The 24,711-nt window shown below is 37.6% G+C and overlaps 1 protein-coding gene and 1 non-coding gene across 3 annotated transcripts in view; both read left to right on the top strand.

Annotated features, from left to right (window-relative positions):
* CKAP5 (cytoskeleton associated protein 5) overlaps positions 1–24,711 on the top strand; it is a 95,320-nt gene that overhangs the window by 64,989 nt on the left and 5,620 nt on the right. For both annotated transcript variants that reach the window (XM_068989358.1, XM_068989357.1), the window contains exons 22-38: positions 79–253; positions 1,175–1,288; positions 2,350–2,478; positions 6,600–6,794; positions 7,172–7,307; positions 8,504–8,592; positions 10,670–10,795; positions 12,074–12,223; positions 12,530–12,733; positions 12,942–13,077; positions 13,498–13,691; positions 14,887–15,059; positions 16,211–16,384; positions 16,901–17,021; positions 23,132–23,311; positions 23,879–24,066; positions 24,579–24,654. In XM_068989358.1, the coding sequence (XP_068845459.1) occupies positions 79–253; positions 1,175–1,288; positions 2,350–2,478; positions 6,600–6,794; positions 7,172–7,307; positions 8,504–8,592; positions 10,670–10,795; positions 12,074–12,223; positions 12,530–12,733; positions 12,942–13,077; positions 13,498–13,691; positions 14,887–15,059; positions 16,211–16,384; positions 16,901–17,021; positions 23,132–23,311; positions 23,879–24,066; positions 24,579–24,654 (2,560 nt within the window). The remainder of the gene's footprint in view (positions 1–78; positions 254–1,174; positions 1,289–2,349; positions 2,479–6,599; positions 6,795–7,171; positions 7,308–8,503; positions 8,593–10,669; positions 10,796–12,073; positions 12,224–12,529; positions 12,734–12,941; positions 13,078–13,497; positions 13,692–14,886; positions 15,060–16,210; positions 16,385–16,900; positions 17,022–23,131; positions 23,312–23,878; positions 24,067–24,578; positions 24,655–24,711) is intronic.
* LOC138093302 (small nucleolar RNA SNORD67) lies at positions 13,184–13,294 on the top strand. The gene has a single exon (XR_011146038.1). It is a non-coding gene; the product is annotated as a small nucleolar RNA SNORD67 (small nucleolar RNA).

The following is a 24,711-nucleotide window of genomic DNA, read 5'->3' as shown; positions in this document are numbered from 1 at the left end:
ACTTCTCAGTCAAGGGGACTTGTGTGACATCCTTTTAGGCATCAGGAATTAAGGATTCTGTCTTCTGTGTTTTTTTAGTGATAAAATCACTTCAGAGTTGGTGTCTAAGATTGGTGACAAGAATTGGAAGATCAGGAAAGAAGGCCTTGATGAAGTAGCAGCCATTATCAATGAAGCAAAATTCATCCAGCCAAACATAGGTGAACTTCCAACAGCCTTGAAGGGTCGACTCAATGATTCAAATAAAATCTTGGTACGTAGAGCATGCCTCTCCTCGAAATAGAGACCCAAATGTAGAGAGCAAACATATGGACACCAAAGAGGAAGGAAGGGGGGGGATGAATTGGGAGACTGAGATTGATGTATAGACATGTATTATGTATGTATGTATGAAATATGACTATTTATCTATTTTAATAAATAGAACCAATTTATTAAAACAGAACCTCCTGCATGGTACAGGGAACTCTACTCGCTGCTCTGTGGTGACCTAAATGGGAAGGAAATCCAAAAAAGAGATGATACATGTAAACATGCAACTGGCTCACTTTGCTATGCAGCAGAACTAACACAACGTTACAAAGCAGCTGTACTCCAGTTAAAAAAGACCATAGCCTGTTCTTTTCCTCTCCCCTCTCCCCCTCTGTGATACGGGGCTCCTTTCCAATAACCTCAACCAGTAAGAAAAAGAAAAAGGATAATGATCACTCTATTTCTTTGAACTAGAAATAGCTTCCTTTCATTCTGAGTGTGCCTTAAGACTTGTTGGAAGATGGCAAGTTTATTAATCAAATTTTCATGAACCTGACTTGCTGTTTACAAGACCTCTGATATTATTATTTGTATATAGAACTGCTTGTAATACAAACAAGCTAAATTTTTAATTTTTAGATTTGGATTTTTATGTCACATTTTTCTTCAACTAAGCTTTACCTTACTTTAAAATTACAAAGCATTATAATCTAATCTAAAATTCTAATACTCCATTTTTATGATGATTAATGGAGAGGCCATCACCTGAAAATTATTCAAAGCTGATTAGTATCATAACCAGCTGTTTGTTTTAAGTAGGCCAGAAACTTCTTACTGCATTGACCATATAGCAGCAAGCTTTTGAAACTCCGAACACACCATGCTGTGATTTGAACATAAGGTGTCGGCTCTTCCCACTCAGGTGCAGCAGACGTTGACTATCCTCCAGCAGCTGGCAGTAGCCATGGGCCCAAACATCAAGCAGCATGTGAAGAACTTAGGCATCCCTATCATCACAGTGCTTGGAGACAGCAAGGTATCCCTGATTCTCTTCACCACAGCTCCATTCTGGAACAGCCAGCCACTACTTAGACTAAGAATAATCCTTTTTTTACTTGTAAGAGTGCACGTAAACAGTCTTAAACTTTTTGTAGAGAAGAGATTATTGGAAGGAAAATAATAAAACATTTTTACCTCCCAGGCAGTATTAAGGTGACCACATACCTCACTTACTAGCTTTGTGACTCTTAGATAAGTTACTTATCTTCTTTTCGGTTCAGTGCTTTATCTGTGGAATTTAATTCTTTCAGGATTAAATAAGAGTCTGTACATAAAGTACCTGTATCTGCCTCATATAGTACATACTGAAAAATTGTTGCTATTATGATTATGATATCATTGTTTAAAGTATTGGTATAAAGAGTGAATAAACAAAAATTTTTAGATAATGTATTTTATTTTCTACCTTTTCCCCTGAACTACTAGAATACAGTCTTCTAGTACTTCAGTAAGATATTTGCAGTTGCACAGTCCTAGAATTTGTCTCATTGAAAATTATAAGCTCTTATATGTATCCATAGATTGAATATTTGAATACGTCTACTTTTGTGTAATTCATTTAATTTGAGGAATTGGACTATTTTAATATTTTTCATGTCATTAAATCCTTCTTATTCTGTGAGTACAAGTTAATATAAAAACAATATTTAAATTGTTAATAATTTCAAGCTAACCATTATGAGTTCTCTAACACATGGAATTACATCCTTTAGCAGATAACCAGGGACATGAGAGTCCCCAGAGGTTCAGGAAACAAAACCTAGGGGTTTATTCCCCTAACATGATATTTTATGCCCAGTTCAATGTTTTGCCTAATTAACTAAGTATAGGATCATTACAATTTAGAGTTTTAGTTTCTACTTTACTTTGGAGTACACCCATAGATCTAGTTGTTTCAGAGAAGATGAAGAATGTTCCAAGTATGTTTATTATAGATCTGTGGAGAAACCTCTGTTGTTCATGTTTGCAAAGTAATACACTTTTCACTCCTTACCTCCAAACCATAGTGATAGTTTACTGATTTTCTCCTCCATTCAGAACAACGTTCGATCCGCTGCCCTGGCAACTGTGAATGCTTGGGCAGAACAGACTGGCATGAAGGAATGGTTGGAGGGGGAGGATCTTTCTGAAGAGCTCAAAAAAGAAAATCCTTTCTTGAGGCAAGAGGTTAGTACTCCAAATATGGTGTGCTTTGCTGCTGCTGCTGAGCCTACCTAATAAATATATATGTTATGGATAGAATGAGTTGCATTATAAAATAGCTAATAAAATGAAACCAAATTCCTGGAGCTTTTTTATTCATATGCTTTCTTGTTTACTTTCCATGTGCTTTTTTAGCAATAATTTTCTAAAATTTGTGAAATTTTCTCTTTTCTTCAACTCTTAAATGGTAAAATAAGAAGTTTTAATCATGACATAAAAATGCAGTTCAACATTCAAAAATCTATCAATGTAATCCATCATATCAGCAGACTAAAGAAAAGTCATATAGTCCTATCAATTGACACAAAAAAAGGATTTGAGAAAATCCAACACCTATTCATGATAAAAGCTCTGAGTAAGTTAGTAATAATACAAGAGAATTACAACTTAAATTAAAAAGCATCTGTAAATGATACTGTTAGTGGTTGAAGACTGAACACTTTCCCCCTAAGACCAGGAACAAAGCAAGGATGTCCATGTTCACTGTTATTACTCAGCATAGAACTAGATGTTCTAGTCACTGCAGTAAGACCTGAAAAAGAAGTAAAAGGCGTATAGGTGGAAAAAGAATAAATAAAACTATCCCTAATTGCAGATAACATGACTGTCTACATAGAAAATCCCAAGATACCTACAAAATTACCAAAATCAATAAATGAGTTCAGTAAGATTGCAGGATACAAAATAAACATAATCATATTTGACAAAAGTCAAATACATTGAACACATGCAAACTGAAGTTAAAAACACTACAATGTACAGTCACTCCAAAGAAAAGGAAACCCTTTAATGAAACCCTTAAAACAAATACAAAATGCATAAACTGAAAATTACAAAATGCTGATGAAGTATTCAAGGAAGACCCAAAGAGATGTTTGTGGATTAGAAGATTTAACATAATAGAAATGTCAGTTCTGTTCATTTAATGTAATTCCTATCAAAATTTAAGAAAGTTTTTTTTTCATAGACAAAGTCAAGGTTATTTGAGAACTTATAGTCTAGCTAAAACAATCTTGACAAAGGAAAAAAATGGAAAGAACCATTTTACCATGTACTAGAGATTACTAAATTGCTAACATAATCAAGACACTGTGGGGAATTCCCTGGCCGTCCAGTGGTTAGGACTGCATGCTCTCACTGCCACGGGCACAGATTCAATCCTTGGTTTGCGAATTAAGATCCTGCAAGCCAAGCAGTGTGGTCACAAAGAGAAAAGACCGTGATTGCAGGGGTAAGGAGGGGGAGAATAGACACAGATAGGTGGAACTGAAGAGGAAACCCAAAAACAGACCCACACAAATGTGACCAACTAAGTTTGAAGTTACCAAAGTAATGCAGTGGAGGAAGTGTGACCTTTCCAACACATGATGCCAGAGCAGTTGACATCCAGAGACCAAAAACATTAAACTTTGGACTAAATCTCACATCTTACACCAAAATTAACTCAAAATGGATTATGGACTTAAACATAGGCCATAAAACTATGGAACTTTTAAAGATAACATAGGGGTAAACCTTCAGGATATAGAAGTTCTTCATGCAAAATATTCATAAGACTTGACACCAAAACCACAATTTATCAAAGTTAAGAACTCTTACTCTGCAAAAAACCATGTGAAGAACATGAGAAGACAGGCTAGAGTGGGAGAAAATATTTGCACTCTGGGTCTGATAAAGAATTATCATCAAGAATGTATATATTAAAAAACTCAAAACTCAACAGTTAAAAAAATCTAATTAGAAATTTGGCAACAGACATAAACAGACATTTCCCTGAAGAGGATTACAGATGGAAAATAAGCCCATGAAAGGTGTTCAGGGTTACTGGTCATCAAGGAAATGCAAATTAAAACTACAGTGAGATAGACAACTACCAGAATTACTAAAATTAAAAATTGTGACAACACCAAACATCAACAAGAATGTGGAGAAACTTGAACACTCTCCTGGTGGAAATGTAGAATGATATAGCCACTCCAGAAAGTAGTTTGGCAGTTTCTTACAAAACTAAACATGTAGTTAACTATCAGTTCAGTTCAGTTCAGTCGCTCAGTCGTGTCCAACTCTTTGCGACCCCATGAATTGCAGCATGCCGGGCCTCCCTGTCCATCACCATCTCCCGGAGTTCACTCAAACTCACATCCATCGAGTCAGTGATGCCATCCAGCCATCTCATCCTCTGTCGTCCCCTTCTCCTCCTGCCCCCAATCCCTCCCAGCATCAGAGTCTTTTCCAATGAGTCAACTCTTCGCATGAGGTGGCCAAAGTATTGCAGTTTCAGCTTTAGCATCAGTCCTTCCAATGAACACCCAGGACTGATCTCCTTTAGAATGGACTGGTTGGATCTTGCAGTCCAAGGGACTCTCAAGAGTTTTCTCCAACACCACTGTTCAACAGCATCAGTTCTTTGGCGCTCAGCCTTCTTCACAGTCCAACTCTCACATCCATACATGACCACAGGAAAAACCATAGCCTTGACTAGACGGACCTTTGTTGGCAAAGTAATGTCTCTGGGTTTTGAATATGCTATCTAGGTTGGTCATAACTTTTCTTCCAAGGAGTAAGCGTCTTTTAATTTCATGGCTGCAGTCACTATCTACAGTGATTTTGGAGCCCCCAAAAATAAAGTCTGCCTCTGTTTCCACTGTTTCCCCATCTATTTCCCATGAAGTGAGGGGACCAGATGCCATGATCTTCATTTTCTGAATGTTGAGCTTTAAGCCAACTTTTTCACTCTCCTCTTTCACTTTCATCAAGAGGCTTTTTAGTTCCTCTTCACTTTCTGCCATAAGGGTGGTGTCATCTGCATATCTGAGGTTATTGATATTTCTCCTGGGAATCTTGATTCCAGCTTGTGTTTCTTCCAGTCCAGTGTTTCTCATGATGTACTCTGCATATAAGTTAAATAAGCAGGGTGACAATATACAGCCTTGACGTACTCCTCTTCCTATTTGGAACCAGTCTGTTGTTCCATATATGACCCAACAAATCTTGAGCAGTTATTCCAGAAAAAAGAAAATTTATGTTTATGCAAAAGCCTATAACAAATGTTCATAGCAACTAATTCAAAATAGCCAAAATCTGGAAACAGATATCTTTCAACAAGCGAATGTTTAAACGAACTATTATATATCCATATATGTAATACTGTTCAGCAATAAAAGAAAGAAATCACTGATACATGCAACAAGTCAGTTAAATCTCCAAGGAACTGTGCTGAGTGACAAAGCCAGTACCAAACAGTTCCATATTATATATGATTCCATTTAGATAACTTTGGAATCTCGTGATTTAGAAATAGATGACAGATTAATAGTTGCCAGAGATTAGAGAGGAGGAGGAGGAGGGACGTGAGTGTGGTTATAAAAGAGACAACGTGGGATTCTTGGGATGGAACTACTCAAAATTTTGACAGTGGTGGTGGATACATTAACATAGGATAAAATTGTAGAGAACTAAATATACACACATACACAAATGAGAAAAAGTCCAACTGGAACAATCTAATCAGTGGATTGTATAGGAAATGGAATAAAGAGTGCATGGGATCTCTCTGTATTATTTCTTATAAGTGCATGTGAAACTGCAATCATCTGGATAAATATTTCAATTAAAAATAGATACAAATATGCATTATTTTAGAGGTATAGGAAAACACTGTCTTAAGTGAGGCAGAAAACAGAAGTCCTGGTAGAACTTGTCATCTTCTGATCAAATAAATATTTTGGATCTTCTCTAGCTGAATAGTTCTTAGAATTAAAAGAAATGTGTAAGTTTTTCTTCTTTAAACTGCATTCAGTTCAGTTCAGTTGCTCAGTTGTGTTTGACTCTTTATTTAGAACAATTAAAACTTTATAGCTTAATGCTCAAATATGGTCCAAAAAACTTTGTCCTTACTTTAACTGATTGTCAGCACTGCAAATTTATTATTTCATTGAACAAGAAAATAACTGATTTCATATTGGAAAATTGCAGTGTGAGAACTAATTCATTGTTTGGTACTGATGAAATAATTAAGCTTAAGATCAGAAATAATAACAGTTTTCTACACGAATTATGTAACTGGTCTTTATTTCTTTTGACAGCTTCTGGGCTGGCTGGCTGAGAAACTACCGACTCTTCGTTCCACCCCCACAGACCTTATCCTTTGTGTTCCCCACCTCTATTCCTGCCTAGAGGATCGCAATGGAGACGTGCGAAAGAAGGCCCAGGACGCCTTGCCGTTCTTCATGATGCACTTAGGATATGAGAAAATGGCCAAAGCTACTGGGAAACTAAAAGTACTTCACTTATTATTGCTGCTGTTAAAAGCCATTAGAAAAATATTGAACATGAATTTATAGAGGCAGAAGATCATATTATTTCCTATGAGTTTCAACTTGAAATCCCCATGAGAGCACAGATCAAATATTTAGTAGTGTAGAGCTTCTAAAGAATCTGCTGGCTTTGCAGGGATGAAAATTGTGCCCTTCTAGAATGGCAGCTAACTCAGTGTGACTTCATAATGTGTTACTTCTCTTGCACTGTGTGCAGCCTCCCTTCATTGGTATTTCAAAACCAGGAGCTCAAAGATTCGTTTGACAGCAGATCTGTTAGTAAGCATAGTATGGGTATATCATTTCTGTGGCCTCTCACCTCTTTTATATTGTCTCCCTAGCCAACTTCTAAAGATCAGGTGTTGGCCATGTTAGAGAAAGCCAAAGCTAACATGCCAGCCAAGCCCACTGCATCTGCTAAAGCAACATCCAAACCAGTGGGAGGGTCAGCTCCAGCCAAATTCCAGCCTGCCTCAGGTAACTTTATTTTGAATGGGTTATAGGTGAATTAAAATAGCTGCGGGAACTCTTAAAGAAATCCAGCCTTCGTTTTTAAATCACGGTTTCTCGTGGCTTAGATCCCAAGCCTTCCCTCCAACTCCTCAAGTTGCCTTTTTTTCTGCCAGTTACTGTGCTGAGGGTTTGAAGATAATTAACTTGATTTCCAACTCCAAAAAGCAGTTTTGGAGTAGCACAGTGAAATACTCCAGAAAGCAAGTGCTCAATTTTTAAGGTTTCCATAACTATTTTCTGCTATTGGATATTATAGTTAGAAGGGGAATTGGGGCCATCTGGCTGAATCCTCTTTATTAACAGACAGGAAATACCAAAGGTTAAGTGACTTGCACAGGGTCAAACAGCCAGTCAATGTGTGAACCAGCAGAGGACTCTGCTTCCTCATTCTTCCCTTGCACTTGGCTGTTGCTGATCAATTCTAATATTTATTGAATTCTCTGGCAGTCCAGTGGTTAGGACTCCATACTTCCACTGAAGCAAGGGGTACTGATTCAATCCCCACTGGTCACAACAACAACAAAAAAGCAGCATTCAAATATTTATTCAACTTTGTCAAGGAAAAATTCTTGACTTCTTCATCCTAATGTTAAAATTCCATAACATATAAACAGAACACTAACCTGTACCCACTTGCTCTTCTAGACTTAGTGCTTAAACAAGGCAGTAATCTGTTTATTGGGGTGCTAAAAAGTTAGAAAGTTTACATGTGTAAAATTGCTAGTATCAAAGTGTATATTCAGTTATAACATCTACTGGAATCTTGCCATTGGTATATATAATTTCCTGTAGTTTCAAAGGTGATAGACCCTTCTTTTAAAGAAGTATCCGTCTAGCAAAAAGGTAGACAGATTTAATTGCTATTAATTGCTTAAAATTAATTAATTTTTAATTGCTATTTAGAAAATAGTTTGAAAACTGCAGTTTAAGTGTTGATAAAGCAGATGTAGATTTTCTGAACTAATTTCATGAGGTTGTGCTTAAAGAGGAAACTGTGGAGAAAAAAGATTAGGGGAAAAAAAAAATCTAAAAACACTTTAGAAAGGGATACATTTAAAACTGTAGGCTTTCTCACCATCATTATATTTTGAACCTGCTCAGAATATAGTGATATTAGTTAAAAGTTTGTATTTACAATATGTGTTTTTATTTTCTCAAAGCACCTGCTGAAGATTCTGTTTCTGGCACTGTAGACTCCAAGCCTGATCCGAAAAAGGCCAAGGCTCTAGGAGTTTCCTCTAAAACAAAGGTATGTTAACTCTGCAGCTTAAGTGTAGAGTTGCTTTTAAATATTTCTTTACACTAAGTCATTCTTTTAAGAAAAACACTGCATATGAAGGGATATTATCTATGAAGTGCTTGTTGTACATTTATCTGTGGCTCAATTTTAATGATGTCATGAAACAGAGGCATCCTGTTCTCAAGAGCTACTGCCAGGTTTCTGTCATCCGGGTCTTTGGGGGAGATTTTCAGTAGTAAGCAACTTCCTTCACATTTGCCTGTTAAGTCATCATACAACGAAGTGTTCTGATTAGACTCAAAGGACCTTCTGTCCCCACACCAGTGAGATTTGATAGATCACCAGTCCTTTCAGCATGCATGCAGAATTGAACAGTTTAAAGAAATGTTTTCAAATTCTCAGCCTTAATTATCCTCGGGTGTCTTTTCATTTAATTAAGGTTTTTTAATCACAGTAAATTGTCATCAATTTCTGTATCAAGATTCAGAGCTTGTCACTGTATTCAGAATATTGACTATTTTATATTTACAAAAGGGAAATCGCAGAACTGTGCAATCAATAGTAAATCTAGAGAAAACTATTTTATTAACTACATGTAACTGATGAAAATGTGTCAGTGGAGGACATGTTTTATTATCCAGTACATTTATTGTTATATCCCCATTATAGAAGGGCCATCCTGTGGCCGTTCTTCTAACTATTAATTACTCATTTTCCTTCCCTGTGCTTGGGTCCTTGAATTCAGTGAGTTAATTTAAATGGGTAAAGATCTTCCAAACTGTCCAATGAAACTGTTCTTTTCCTGTCCTCCTCCCTCTCGTCATCCCATGTTTAACAAGTGCTGATTTTAGTTTTTGATCACAAGTGCTTTAAAGTAGTTTTTGACGCTTCTTAAAACCACTTTTTTTCCAGACTTTTACAGTTTACAAAGCAATTTGACATAACTCATCTCTTATTTGTTTTGACTAAATGGCTTCAGTCTTTGAAATAGAAAGAAATGCTGGCCTCACTGGAAATAGCAGACTTTTGCTGCATTTATTATAATAATAATTCCAGTAATGAAATTCAGATTTTACCTTAAATATGTATACTGTATGTTCACAGTTTCTTTCCATCTGATGCAAAGATTCTAAATCTTGGATTATTTTTAAGAGCCACTTTAGTATCTTATTAAAATGTTTCAGCAGTTTTCTCTAAAAGTAGGCTCTCAAAGTGTCTTCAGTTAGAATGATGTGATAGAGATTTTATATGCAGAGAAACAGAAGAGCTTTCTCAACTAAGTGCTATTAAATGTGTGACTGCCATTCAGTTCAGTTCAGTTCAGTCACTCAGTCGTATCCAACTCTTTGTGACCCCATGAACTGCAGCACGCCAGGCCTCCCTGTCCATCGCCAACTCCCGGAGTCCACCCAAACCCATGTCCATTGAGTCGGTGATACCATCCAACCATCTCATCTTCTGTCATCCCTTTCTCCTCCTGCCCTCAGTCTTTCCCAGCATCAGGGTCTTTTCAAATGAGTCAGCTTTTCGCATCAGGAGGCCAAAGTATTGGAGTTTCAGCTTCAGGATCAGTCCTTCCAGTGAACACCCAGGACTGATCTCCTTTAGAATGGACTGGTTTGATCTCTTTGCAGTCCAAGGGACTCTCAAGAGTCTTCTCCAACACCACAGTTCAAAAGCATCAATTCTTTGGCGCTCAGCTTTCTTTATAGTCCAACTCTCATATCCACACATGACTGCTGGAAAAACCATAGCTTTTTATGTCACTTACCTCTCAGTTTTTTTGAAAGAATTGTCCAGTAAACAAAAACAACCTGTGACCCAGACCATTGGTATAACTTTTCCAACCATATCGCGTGCCAGCCCAAGCACTGACCAACAGTTACTTAAGCCTGCTGTCAGAAACATTTCTAGAAAACCTGTACACAAACATATCAAATGTAAGATTCTGTTCATTAGTTTCTTTCATTTGGAATATGATATAGAAACATGTCTGGTTTACATGGCACCCTTTTAATAGGCAGCAACAGTGAATCCTAAGGAGTAGTAATCTGTCTAATCAGTATTCCCTGCACCTTGGTTGTAGACTGCACAAGGAAAGAAAGTTCCGAGCAAAACCAGCTTAAAGGAGGATGAAGACAAATCCGGTCCTATTTTTATTGTGGTTCCAAATGGAAAGGAGCAAAGGATGAAAGATGAGAAAGGACTAAAAGTAAGGAAAGAATTAAAATCTTCAGGAAGTTTTTGCTTGTTTTTGCTTTGTTTTATAATCAAGAATTAAAGTTTCTGTCTGAAATTCATATCATTGTGAAATATCTAATAATTGAATCTTTTGCTTGTGAATTATATCTTGTTTCTTTAAGACTACATTATGGAAGTATTAAATCCTACAGCATTAATTTCTACCAAAGAAACTATGGAATGGAGCTGTTGCCTTTTTATCTCCCAGTAGAAAGAAGTTTTGGGGGGTTTGGTGGGTTTGTAGGGTTTTTATTTTGTTTAAAATCAAAGACTGGAAAGTAGTCATTGATTTTTATCAATTAACGCATATGTAATATGCCACTCCTTTAATCTTTCTTGTACCTGATACCTTAAAAGATAGATTTGATAACTATATATGGCTAGTTCAGTAATTTATCTTTTGATGTTTTGGTTTTATTAGTCAAAATTTTTTCAAAATACATAATTTTTTAAAAATTCAAACTGCTCAAAAAGTACAGAAAGTATGAGAAGCATATCTCCTACTCTAGTCTTCCTGAACGGGGGAAAATACCAGTTTTTTAATTTATTACTCTAAAAATAGTAATATTCTGTTCCTCTACAATCATATATGTATAAATATATAGCTCTCCTTATACACAAGTGGTGGGAATATGCCATACTCTTTGTTCTAAATCTTACTTTTTTCTTTTAATGGTATTTGAAGTACTGTCTTGAAGATTGTTCCATATCTGTTACACATATGTGTTTTCAGTTTATTGGTACATCGTATGTGTGTACCTGTCTTTATCCTCAACCCACTATGTTAAACGTTTAAGTTGCTTCTAGTATTTGCTCTTATAAACTATACTGCCATAGGCATCTTTGAATGTCAATTTGTACATGTATGTAAATATATTTATAATAAATGCCTAGACTGGTATGTACATTTAAAATTTTTATACATATTTCAAATTTTCCCTTTATTAAAATTATGCCAACAGTATTCACCATCTTATACAATAACAGAGCATTGATTTTTCTAGTAAAAATTGCTGAAAATTCTATTCCTAAAAGATTTTCAGAACTAAGCTTCCAGAGTATGACAGATTGAAAGTGCACTTTGCATTCATATTTAATTACAAATTAATCTTGGTGAATTTTAAAATATCCTATTAAATTGATTCCTGCAGCTGCTTTAAATAGAATGTCTCTGTGCATTCAGTTGAACCCCTTACAGCCCCTTTCACTGTTTGTTTTTTGTTTGTTTGTTTGTTTGTTTGTTTTTCAGGTATTAAAATGGAATTTTACTACTCCACGGGATGAATACATTGAGCAGCTAAAAACTCAGATGTCTAGCTGTGTGGCTAAATGGTTACAAGATGAGATGTTTCACTCAGACTTTCAGCATCATAACAAGGCCCTTGCTGTCATGGTTGATGTAAGTTTGCAACAAAATAAATAGGCATGAATCTTGGACGTGTGAAAATACTGAGCTCTGTGAAATAATCAGAAGTTTGCATGACTTCGAAGGAACTAGAATATACCATGTTCTCTGTTCTTAGAGCTTTCTTATTATCTGATTGAATAAATGACTACATGTCTGTAATTTGGGGTCTTAAACGGAGGCTTAAAAATCTATCATCTTTTTTTTGGACTGTAGTAAAATATATGAGTTACTTGCCTAATAGAAATTAAATTTTTATACAGTCTAATTTGTGGGGGTTTTGTATTGTTTTGTTTCAAGCACTTGGAGAGCGAAAAAGAGGGTGTCATTGGTTGCCTGGATCTTATCTTGAAGTGGGTTACGCTGCGGTTTTTTGACACCAATACAAGCGTCCTCATGAAAACCCTAGAATATTTAAAATTGCTCTTCACCCTGCTAAGTGATGAGGAATATCATCTTACTGAGAACGAAGCATCTTCCTTCATCCCCTATCTCATCCTCAAGGTAAAGCATTGTTCTCACTCTGGAAGATTGCCCAAGTTCCCAGCTACTTCAGTTCCTGTATTTTTATTCCCTCTTCTGTCTTCCATCTGTTGGATGATGATGACCTTCCACCACTCATTTTCTTCTTTCAAGATGTAGTAGCACACAAGGGGGTGCCTTTGCTACTCAGACAGTGCCTCACTTTATTATTATTTTCCTTGTTGACCAGGTCGGAGAACCAAAGGATGTCATTCGTAAAGATGTCCGTGCCATCCTGAACCGGATGTGCCTTGTCTACCCAGCCAGCAAGATGTTCCCTTTCATCATGGAAGGAACCAAATCCAAAAACTCCAAGCAGAGAGCAGGTAAAGCAACTATTGATAGATGCCTATGTCTGCAACAGTGACCTCTCAAAGAAGTAGTTTATAGGTGAACCAGGGAATTTCTTGGTTCCAGCCTTCTGGTTTGGACTGTGAGAGTGATGAGTTGCACACTGGTGGAGCCACAGTGTCAGGTGATGCAGGCACCACCCAGTACCTCCCTGATGACAAAGTCAAGTGCACAGGGGCCATCTGACTCACAGGCGTCCCTTCTAGGAATGCTTGCTACAGCACCACCGTTTCATTGTATATTTTGTAGAAGGCAATAAACAAGAAGAATTCAAGGGAGAGCCAGAATAAGACTTTAGCCCTTCATGTATGCCAAGGAAAATGTATCCAGTAAAGATAGGTTTTTGTGCCAAATGTGTATTGAGTGTCCTTAATCTAGCCTTTCTTCCCCATCAGAGTGCCTGGAAGAACTGGGGTGTCTGGTCGAGTCCTATGGCATGAATGTTTGCCAACCAACCCCAGGAAAAGCCTTAAAGGAGATAGCGATTCACATAGGAGACCGTGATAATGCTGTGCGCAACGCTGCGCTCAACACCATCGTCACGGTGTACAATGTACACGGGGATCAAGTGTTCAAGCTGATTGGAACCGTGAGTCACTTTTCTCTGAACATTTTCAGCATGTTGTGAATTGAAAGATCATGTAGGTGAGAAATTTCGTCCCATCTGAACTCTTAAGTTTTTACCACTTTTTATTAAAACTCAACCTCTCGATACGTCTTGAAATCCATATAAACCCTTGACGGTGCATCTGATTACTTTAGGACACTTAAGGCTGTGTTTTACTGGAAGTTAGATTTTCTTTCCGAGCATTCCCCTCTTATCAATTTGCTTTAGATGAAAACTATTTTTGAATCAAGAAATTTAAGCTAGTCTAAGAATTTAAGTTGTGCCTGGCAATCTCCTTGATAATTTTTACTGCATTTATTTTTTAGTGAACAAGTACTCATGTATAATGTGGATTCTGGTACCTGTCAGATCAAAAGGGTCTTGCGCTGTAGCCATGAGCCAGACTCTCCAAACAGAAGGTTCTGTTTTTGACTCCTTAGTTCCTCTGAGCCAATCACTACCGTGACTGGACCTGTTCTTCACTCCAGTTACCTCTTAGTAGCACGTATATTTACCCTATGCTTGTATATTTTTATTTACATTTACCTCATTTAATCCTCACTGTGAGGCCAGTGAAGGAGATAAAGCAGATAGGAATTTTACAGATGACCAAAAGTGAAGCTTCTTGCCCATAGTCACACCACTAGTTTAGTGGTGATACCACAAAAATGAGGAGGTTTTGTTAAATTCTTGACCTTTTTATTTGTAGTTATTCACGGGGCCTTTCCTTTTGTATCCTGTCCTTGTTTCATATCTTCTCTTACTAAAGCAAGTCAGGTTTTAGCAACAGTTGATTTTAAAGGATAGGTAGTGTTTGAAAGTGAACATATCCTAACCTAGGAGATTCTGTTTGCTTCAGCATGGAAATGGCAATTAATTCTTGGGTCTTCCAATTATATGAAGATTATATGAGGTTTTTGGGCTTCCCTCGTAGCTCACTCAGTAAAGAATCTGCCTGCAATGCACGAAACCTGGGAAGATCCCCTGGAGAAGGAAATGGCAACGCACTCTAGTATTCTTGCCTGTAGAATCCCATGGACAGAGGAGCCTGGCAGGCTACAGTCCACTGGGTCATAAGAGTTGGACACGACTTAGTGACTAAACCACCATATGAGGTTTTTAATTCTCTGAAATTCTAGTAGAGAGGTGAGCTAATAAATGTGGGTTCTATTAACAGCTTTCTGAAAAAGATATGAGCATGCTTGAGGAGAGGATTAAGCGGTCAGCAAAAAGGCCTTCGGCTGCACCAGTGAAACAGGTGGAAGAGAAGCCGCAGCGCACCCAGAGCACAAGCTCCAGCACCAGCATGCTGCGCAAGGGGCCAGCGGAGGACATGCCCTCCAGACTCAAGTATGTGGGCTGAGAGGCTCGTCAGAGGGCATCTCTGTGGACTTTGCCTGTGTGCTCAGAGCTTATCCTGTAACATAATCTTGAGTTCTTGTAGCCATTATCATGCATGGACACAGTGTCTGGGTATATGTCTTGTAACCAAATGTTTAATCCTTCAGTCTTCATTGTCTTTGTCTCAAAACCACTTCTAAATAGTCTTGTGCCTTCTTTCACTGCTTTTCCGTGGACAGAATTATGTATCGCACTTATAGGATGTAAGTACTGCCTGCTGATTTCTCATTAGCAGGGCTCTTATATCTTTCTAACTTCTGACTTGGATTCATCCCCTCTGGAGGGCTACTGGTGTAGAGTTTATAACCAGGGTGGAGGGTGTCCAAGTAGCCATGAGTCACGCCTTCCCTGAAAGTCCACTGGCTAGCAGAAGTGTCAGCTCAATGTCGTGTGGCCAGAGCATTGGTTCACCTTCTTCCTTGTGTTATGTTTGGTCATGCACAGGTTCCTGTTCTTCTCATAAAGCTGAGTAAAGTGCATGCAACCCAGCATTGGCTTAGGGACTCAAAAGACTGCCTTCTATGCAAGACAGCTCTATTTTGGGTCATATCATGAGTATAATTTTAACCAATTTGAATTTGGAAACGGTGAATATCTACTGCTTAGATGTAATGCTGGTCCCAACTCGTCAAGAGTGAATATTCCTAAAAAGAGTTGATTGTCCCTGAAGTATAAAATTTATTGAACACTGCATGGGATGCTGCTTGTAATTAGAAAAACATAAACACTGGTTAAATTGGTGGAAAAGATCCAGGCAGTCTAGATATTTCTTAGGTTTTTGCCCAGAAGTCGTGACCTTTGAGTCAATATAAATACTCTTTATTATTTACTGCTGGTTGGCTTTAGTGAACTAGAGAGAATACTTATAACTTGGTAGTACTATAAGTACAAGTTAATCTACTCTCTTAGGATATTCATGAACCAGCATTGTTGCCCATTGAAGACACTTGCTTAGAGGCAAGGATTTAAATCATTCAGGGGGGCTGAAACCAGAAGTTGAACATCTGTCTTGCAGCTTTGGGGCTGTTGGCAGTGCTACTCTTTTGCCCTTAGATTCAGAAGTCTCTTTTAGTTCAGGAGCCTCCTTTTGCTTCCCTTAGCCAAGCCCGAAGCATGAGTGGGCATCCTGAGGCAGCCCAGATGGTTCGCCGAGAATTCCAGCTGGACCTAGATGAGATTGAGAATGACAATGGTACAGTGCGGTGTGAAATGCCAGAACTTGTTCAGCACAAACTGGATGACATTTTTGAACCAGTCCTTATTCCTGAGCCCAAGTAAGTTAACTCATTTGTATAAGCAGTTCATGATCATTGGAGTGTACATATTAAAAAGAGTTCTCTGTGCAATTAGAACTTTTTAGAATAGATTCAGTTTAGTTCAGTCGCTCAATTGTGTCCAACTCTTTGCGACCCCATGGACCACAGCACACCAGGCCTCCCTGTCCATCACCAACTCCCAGAGTTTACTCAAACTCATACCCATTGAGTTGGTGATGCCATCCAGCCATCTCATCCTCTGTCGTCCCCTTCTCCTCCTGCCCTCAATCTTTCCCAGCATCAGGGTCTTTTCCAATGAGTCAATTCTTCACATCAAGTGGCCAAAGTATTGGAGTTTCAGCTTCAGCATCAGTCCTTCCAATGAATATTCAGGACTCATTTCCTTTAGAATAGATTACTATCTGGCTAGTAGAGGTTCCTTATTGAAACATGGATCTAGTGGGGAATTGCGTAATTCCAACTCAATAGAATACCTTGTAATAATTGAATGCTTTCCTTTGCTCCGCTGTTTAGGATCCGGGCTGTTTCTCCACACTTTGATGATATGCACAGTAATACAGCATCCACAATCAATTTTATTATCTCCCAAGTAGCCAGTGGTGATATCAACACAAGCATCCAAGCTCTGACACAGGTAATGGTGGTATTGCCCGTGACGGCAGTTCTGTGGGTGACTGTAGAGGCAGCGATAGTGGTGGCTGCACACCGAGTGCAGTGTTCGGGGAGGCAGGGTTTTCAGCACCACCCTGCTGACAGAAGTGCACGGGGGCCACTCTCAGACATCGCCCACTGCATAGAGCACGCGCATAGAGCCTGCTCTATAGGGTAGCGCTCTAATAGAGCCTTGATTTTTACAACTGCATTCTTTCACCTGAGGCTGGAACATAGCAATGGGTAGGAACCAGCTTTCATGGAGCTTTCTTAGATTTTAGTGGACAGAGACAAACACAAAATATCGATAGTAACTACTGTATAAATAAAACTCAAATGGGGTGATGGGAGAGAGGAACTAAGTAACTTGGATGGGTAGTTGGGCTTCAAGCAGAGGACAGTTGCTAGAGTACAAAAGCTCTAGAGGAGGAATGACCTTGGTGTGGTCACAGAAACAGTACAGGCCAATGTGCCTGGAACATAGGTGGCAAGAGGGAGAATGGTATAGAATGAAAGTTGAAGGGTGGACAGAGACCAGATCATATAGAGCTGTAAAAGCCCTGGGGTGAGTTGTTTGGATTTTCAGTGTGATCGGAAGTCATTAGAGACTTTTGAGCAAAGAGAAACTACATGTTTTTTAAAAATCGTTCTTCCTCTGCTTCCCTTTCCTAATGATCCAGTCATAAAGCCAGGAGGAGGGTAACAGGAGGAAGGCACCTACCTGGTAGCACGGGGTGGGAGTGGAGAGCCACAGCGGCCCAGTGTGAGGGTCTCCAAGCCCAAATGTTGTGAGGAGGCTGTCATTTGGGAGGGATGACGCAGAGCCAAAGCCGGAAGAAGAAGACGTCCATGGGGGGAGCTGACATGGCATGGTAATAGGACGCCCCAGGCAGGGTGAAGAGGATATTCATGTGTGGTGGAGGGGAGCAGGGCAGCGTGTGAATGGCTCTGAATGGGGACTCAGAGCCCAAACAGTGGAGGTTGGCCTGGGGAAGGGCTTGTGGCAGAGATGGGAGATTGGTTACATATAAAGGGATTGGTCAAATAAATATAATAAGGAAAATGGGGCCAGAGAGGGCTATAAAATATGGAAGCCCAAGGAAAGAGAATGAACTCTGGACTGGAATTGGATGCGCCAGCATGAGCTCATGGTTTCGATATAAAAATACAGGAATAAATGTCAATGTAAATATATGTGCCTGTGTATATATGTGGCATATAATAAATGTATGTTACAGATAATATGCATATATAGGTATATAATACCTATCCAGAATACTTAAGAACTCCTATTAACTCATTGACAAAAAAACAAAACCCAGTTCAAAAATTGGCAAAGGACATGAACAGACATTTCTCTAAAGACAATATACAAATGGCAAATAAGCAAGTAAAAAGATGCTCACCATCATTAGTCATTAGGGAACTATACATCAAAACCACAAGGAGTTACCACTTCACAGCCATTATTTTTTTTTTTAATGGAAAATAGCAAGTGTTTGTAACAATATGGAGAAACTGGAACCTGAGTGTATTGCTGGTGGAAACATAAAGTACTGTAACCATTGTGGAAAGTAGTTTAGTGGTTTCTCAAAAAGTTAAATATAGAATTACAATAAGATCCTCAGATCCCCTCCTAGAAAGCAGAGATTCAAACAAATACTTATGCTCCAAAGTTCACAGCATCGACAATAGCCAGAAGGTGGAAATAGTTCAAGTGTCCGTCAACAGATGAATGAATAAACAAAATTCATATATACATATTCATATACACACACACAGTGGAATATTAGAACGAAAAAAGAACGAAATTCTGACACATGCTTCAGCATGGATGAACCTTGAAAGCATTATGCTAATAAAATCAATCAGGCACAAAGGGACAAGTACTGTGTGATTCCACTTACATGAGGTACCTAGAATAGCCAAATTAACTAGAATAGAGTTTACTAGGGGTTGGGCAGGTGGATGGATGGAGAGTTATTATTTTAATGGGTACAGATTCTGTCTGGAATAATGACAAAGTTCTGGAAAAGGTGATGATGGTTATACAACATTGTGAATAAATGTCATTGGATTCTATACTTAAAAATGGTTAAAATGGTAAGCTCTATGTTATATATATTTTACCATAATAAAAAAATAAAACCCTGAACAATAAAACCCTAAGTACCTAGGAATGATCAAGCAGCATTCATATAAGACCTTTATAGAGAAAATTTTAAATTTTGTTGAATTACATTATTTTGTTACATTCCCAAATAAATATACTGTGTTCTCAAGATTCAGTATTATAAAGATGCCAGCTTCTCCTCAAGTTATATCTGTAAATTCAGTGCCATTTCCAATCAAAATCTTAACAGGTTTTTTTTTTTTTCTGAAGTTGAGAAGCTGATTCTAAAATTTATATGGGAAATCAAAGGGCCTAAAAATAGTAAAGACCATGTTTTAAAATAAAAACACAGTAGAAAGGACTTACACCACTGGTATTAGCAGCGATGACAGAGCCACTGTAATCAGGTCAGCATAGCACTGGCCCAAGGAAAGACAGACAGACCATCAGGATGGAACAGAGAACCCAGAAACAGACTCACATCTAATGGAAACTTAAAGCACAGGAGTCATTAACATCTCTTCACAAATGCAAAAAGTAGAAGATATACTGACCAAATTCTCTGCTGATAACCCAACAACATTTTTAATAAATAATATTAATATCAAAAAAGATACTGGCTATTTGAAAAGTATGAAACACCCTAAATCAACATTTTGATTCCACTTGTTTGACTTAGTATGAATAGAATGCTAGATTTCTTATTTATAGTCACTCGAAATTGTTCCATATATTTTGGCGTCTAATATATTGATAAAAAACTAGAAAGTTTATTATGTTAGTGACTCAGAAAACTGAGACTTGAAACTTCTAATCCAATTCTGAGAATGTAAAGAAATACTATGTTGTTAAAAAAAGAAAGAAATTAACGTGATACAGTGTGATAAAAGTACACATTCTGTTCAGATTCCACAGAAATTTATGCTCGTGCCCATTATTTGTCTTCATACGTCATTCAAGATTCTGCATTGTATTTAGTTGCATTGAGCAGCTTCAGCTGCATGTAACAGATTCTGGTAAATTCTCTTATCATTTTTATTCTTTTACAAATGTTTTCTAATTTTCCTTGTTATGGCTTGTTAGGTATACCCATCATTTAAAAGTGGACATTTAATTTCCAAATACATGGGGTTTTTAAAGTGTCTTTAATATTAATTTCTCATTTTTATATTAATTTCTAATATACTCATTTTTAAACACTTTCTGCAGTCACGCCTCTGTTTTTTCAGTCTTCTAACTTTATTGAGGCTTTCAGTGGCTAAGTCAAAGATCTCCCTTGGTAAATGTCACACTGCACTTGAAAATATGTGAGCTATTAATATCTTTTGATTTTGATTTCTAACATAATTCCACAGTGATAAGAGAACAGACTATGATTTCAACACCTTTAGACCTTGAAACTTTCACCTTCTTTTATGTCCCTGGATATGGTCCAGTGTCTCCTAGTTTATTGTCCATGGGAACTTTAAATTGAATGTCTATCCTACTGTGGTGTGAAAATTGCATTAATCTTAATTATATTGAATCGGTTCATACTGTTTTTCAGGTCTACTATATCTTTCTGCTTTTTTCTGTGTATTTGTTCTAGTAACTTTTGAGAGTTTGATATTGAAACTCCAACTAAAAATCTTAATTTATCTACTTAAAAAAATAATTGTAATATTTGGGGCACTATATGTAACTTTGTTCTGTATTTTCCAAGTCTTCTATAAATGTGCTATCATACTTTCATAGTTAAAAAAATAAAAAAGAGGGGAAAAAATCAAAACTCTTAACAGTGAAGGAAACAATTTCCCTCTACAACTATACTGAAGCTACCGAACTCAGAAAAATATATTGCCTGAAGCGCATTTATTATTGAAGAAAAGCTAAAATAAAGTAACTTAGTACTTACACTTAGAAATTAGAAAAATTAAAAAATTAAAAATTTGAGAGTAGGTAATATAGCTAAAATTCATGAAATTCTAAAAGCCAGTTCTTGTTTAAAAAAAGCTTTGAAATTAAAATTCCCTTACTAGTCTGATTGGAGAGCAAAAATTATAAGAACCGGGGTAAAAAAGGAAGTAACCATAGATGTGGAAGAGATTCTTCTAAAAAATGAGATGACACACACGTAACCCTGACGCGGACTAAGTGTGCGTGCAGCTCTGTGGAGACTTGTTCCAGCTGATCCCCCTCCCAGATTTTTTGAAATAACCGAGGAATTTGGGGAAACCATTGAAAAATAAGGAAGGAAACCCAGAACCTAAAATGAAAAGACAAATTTGATCACATAAAAATTTTTAAGATTTTAATTTGGAGAAATTTACTGTATACTGTCAATAAACAAGTGTTATATTGTGGGATATATTTGCATATGACCAATAAAGGACCAATAACTATAGTAAACAGAACTCTTACTAACCCTTGAGAAAAAGAGAACCTAAAAAAATATAAATCAAGGATAAGAATAGGCAAGTCACAGCAGATATCCAGATGGCCAGTAAATACATGTGAAAAGATGTCCAGTACCTCCCCACCACAGAAATGCACATTAAAATAAGATCATCACATTTAAACTTTCAGAATGACAAAAGGTAAAATGAGTAATAATACTTCCAGCTGATAGAGACACTGAAAAAACAGTACTCTTACACATTACATGTAGAAATATGAATTACATGTGTGTTTTTAAAGAAAACAACAGTAGTAATATCTATTATCTCATAATTTTAAATGTTTTATCCTTCAGCCTAAAAAGTTAAACTCCTAGCACAAAGAGTTTTTATTCTTTTTTTCAGAAATTCAAAGACAAATACCTTGAGAGAGAGATATATACACAAAAATGTTTATTGTAAAATTATAGTGGACAAGGTATCCAAACGAGTTGATTGGTCAGGGAATGATTAGGTTTTGGTGTGTCTATATGTGGACTGTTATACAGCCTTTAAGAGTAGAATTGTTTCTGTTGACTTTAAGGATTTTTGTAATTTTCTGTTAGGAAAGATAGATGCAGAGAACTGTATATACTATAAATATTCTTATGGAATAAACCATGCCCTAAACCTTGACCCTCTGTGTGTGTGCATGTGTGGTTATATGTGATTCTGTGAGCATGAAAGTATATCAGGCTGTTGATTACCTTGGAAAAAGAGTCAGCCCCCCCGCCAATATATATATATATATTTTTTTTAATTTTGTCCATGTTGAAACAGTATTATTAAACTGTTCCAATTATGTAAAATTGTATGTGCTTATGGGTATACATGCATAAAGAAATTAAAGTAGGACCACCAGCTTCTCAACACAAGATGGCATCATTCACGTTGCACTCTGTAGAGATGGTGCCCCCTGGAGTTGTGCAGTGTAGCATCCTTGCAGGAAAGGGTGGTCATGGATATTGTGATTGTCCATAATGCTTGTCTCAGGGTGTAATTTATGTAATCACAAAAATAAGATCTTTTTACAGTAGTGAATAGAAAGTATGTGTTTTTCCCATAGTAACATTTTACTGTTAGTAACAACCAGTCTACTGAACCAAAAAGAATGTGGACCAAGATGTGGAAAACTTGAGTATTGAATTTGAACTAAGTAGACTGATTTTACTGAGCCTCATTTTCTCATCTGGTAAATGAAGATCTTACATCCAGCCCTGTCTGTTTCTACCTCTCAAAGCTGTTGGAATAATCAAATGACATAATGGGTATGAAAACACTCTCTTTAATAAATTAGCATTTAAACACAAGGATTATTATCCCCTAAACTAGATGGGAAGCCTCTTAGAATAGGAGCTGCAGTTAACTCACACTATAGTATCTTGCTCCGTAAATATTTATTGAATGAGTCCCTAAGGACTAGTTATTTGTATGTTAAATAATGGAGTTTTTTCAAGCTAAGATATTAGAAGCACTTTGCTAATAAATATTACAGAGACTTGTAGTATCTTCCTGCTACCTAGAAGTATGAAGCTTGGAAAATGCATCTTGGATTTCTGTTACCAGATCGATGAGGTCCTGAGACAGGAAGACAAAGCCGAAGCCATGTCTGGCCATATCGATCAGTTCCTCATAGCTACGTTCATGCAGCTGAGACTCATCTACAACACGCATATGGCAGACGAGAAGCTGGAGAAGGATGAAGTCATCAAGCTGTATAGCTGTGTCATTGGCAACTTGATTTCGGTAAGGCTGCCTCTGCAGAGCCTGAGCTTCCCTTCAGTCTCTCATCCCACCCAGGTTCTCAAGCCTGAGTCGGTCCTGATGTTCCAGTGAAACATGGGAAACACAGGTCATTTGTGGGATTTTTCCGTGTAAGCTATTGACTACTTCCACTGGACGCTGGACGGTGTTCCAGCTCATCTTATTGTGAGGAGACTTACAAACTACCTGGAACTGCTTTCTGCCAGTTTCTTCATCAGTTATGGTTGGGCCCTAGCTGGCTTTTCACAGAAACTGATTGTCAGTAATGACTGTCTCAGGGTGTAATTTACATAATCATAAAAATAAGATCTTTTTACAGTAGTGAATAGGAAGTATGTGTTCACATTAAGAATACTTTTCATAATAGGAGTGAAGCACACCAATTAATTTTTGCTCTTACTGGAGGTTTGGGAGAGTAGTGATCTCTATTTTTTTCCTAGTACTGCGAATTTTTATAAATACAGTATAATCGTTTATGCCACCCGTGTTTCTCTTCCTCACTGTGTATGTTGAGTTTCACGCCTCTCTAACAGAATTTTCATCGGATAGCTGTTTCAGATAGAAAGCCTCGCCCGGGAGGCTTCCACTGGAGTTTTGAAAGACCTGATGCATGGCCTCATCACCTTAATGCTGGATTCTCGAATTGAAGATCTAGAGGAAGGGCAGCAGGTGGTCCGCTCTGTGAACCTCTTGGTGGTGAAGGTTCTGGAGAAGTCAGACCAGACCAACATCCTGAGGTATATTTGTACTGTGAGCATTAGAGTCTGGAACAGCCTCTCTTTTGTCTACGCATAGAAACCAAAAGGTACCAGACCAGTTGTAAGTTTAGGTTTGTCTGCTAAATTATCACTCTTCTCTTCCTCAAGAACCAAAGGTATTCCAACCTGAGACAGCAATTACAGTAACAGCTCAATAAGCCAGCCAATGTTATGACTTCTAGAACAGGACCGTGAAATTTGTCAGGCACCTCCTCTTTGGTATACAGTTCATTTCATGTACATTCCTTTCTTACCGACCAGTGACAATGAGAAATAGCTTCAAGCTTTACCATTTACCAGGTGGTAACTTGGAAAGCTTCGATGATGTTTGTTTTCTTAATGACTGAGTAATCAAGGGCCGTTCCTGATGCATGAGCTCTTCATTTCTCAGGTGGATAGAGACTGCTTACACTTGGCCTTTCAGTTACTGGTTTTAATTGGGATGCAGGCTTGAAACTTATTAATGCTATTGTGTTGGGTTTGTTTTCTAGCGCCCTTCTTGTTTTGCTCCAAGACAGCCTCCTAGCAACAGCCAGTTCTCCCAAATTCTCAGAGCTTGTTATGAAGGTGAAGTTGACATAATTTGATATCTTTTCTTTTAAAGTGTAGGGAAAGAGGATTGAA

The sequence above is a fragment of the Capricornis sumatraensis genome, chromosome 16 (assembly GCF_032405125.1).
Source record: "Capricornis sumatraensis isolate serow.1 chromosome 16, serow.2, whole genome shotgun sequence".
In the NCBI taxonomy this organism is placed as follows: domain Eukaryota; kingdom Metazoa; phylum Chordata; class Mammalia; order Artiodactyla; family Bovidae; genus Capricornis; species Capricornis sumatraensis.
The sequence above is the reverse complement of the archived record's forward strand: the minus strand, read 5'-3'. Positions and strand labels throughout refer to the sequence as shown.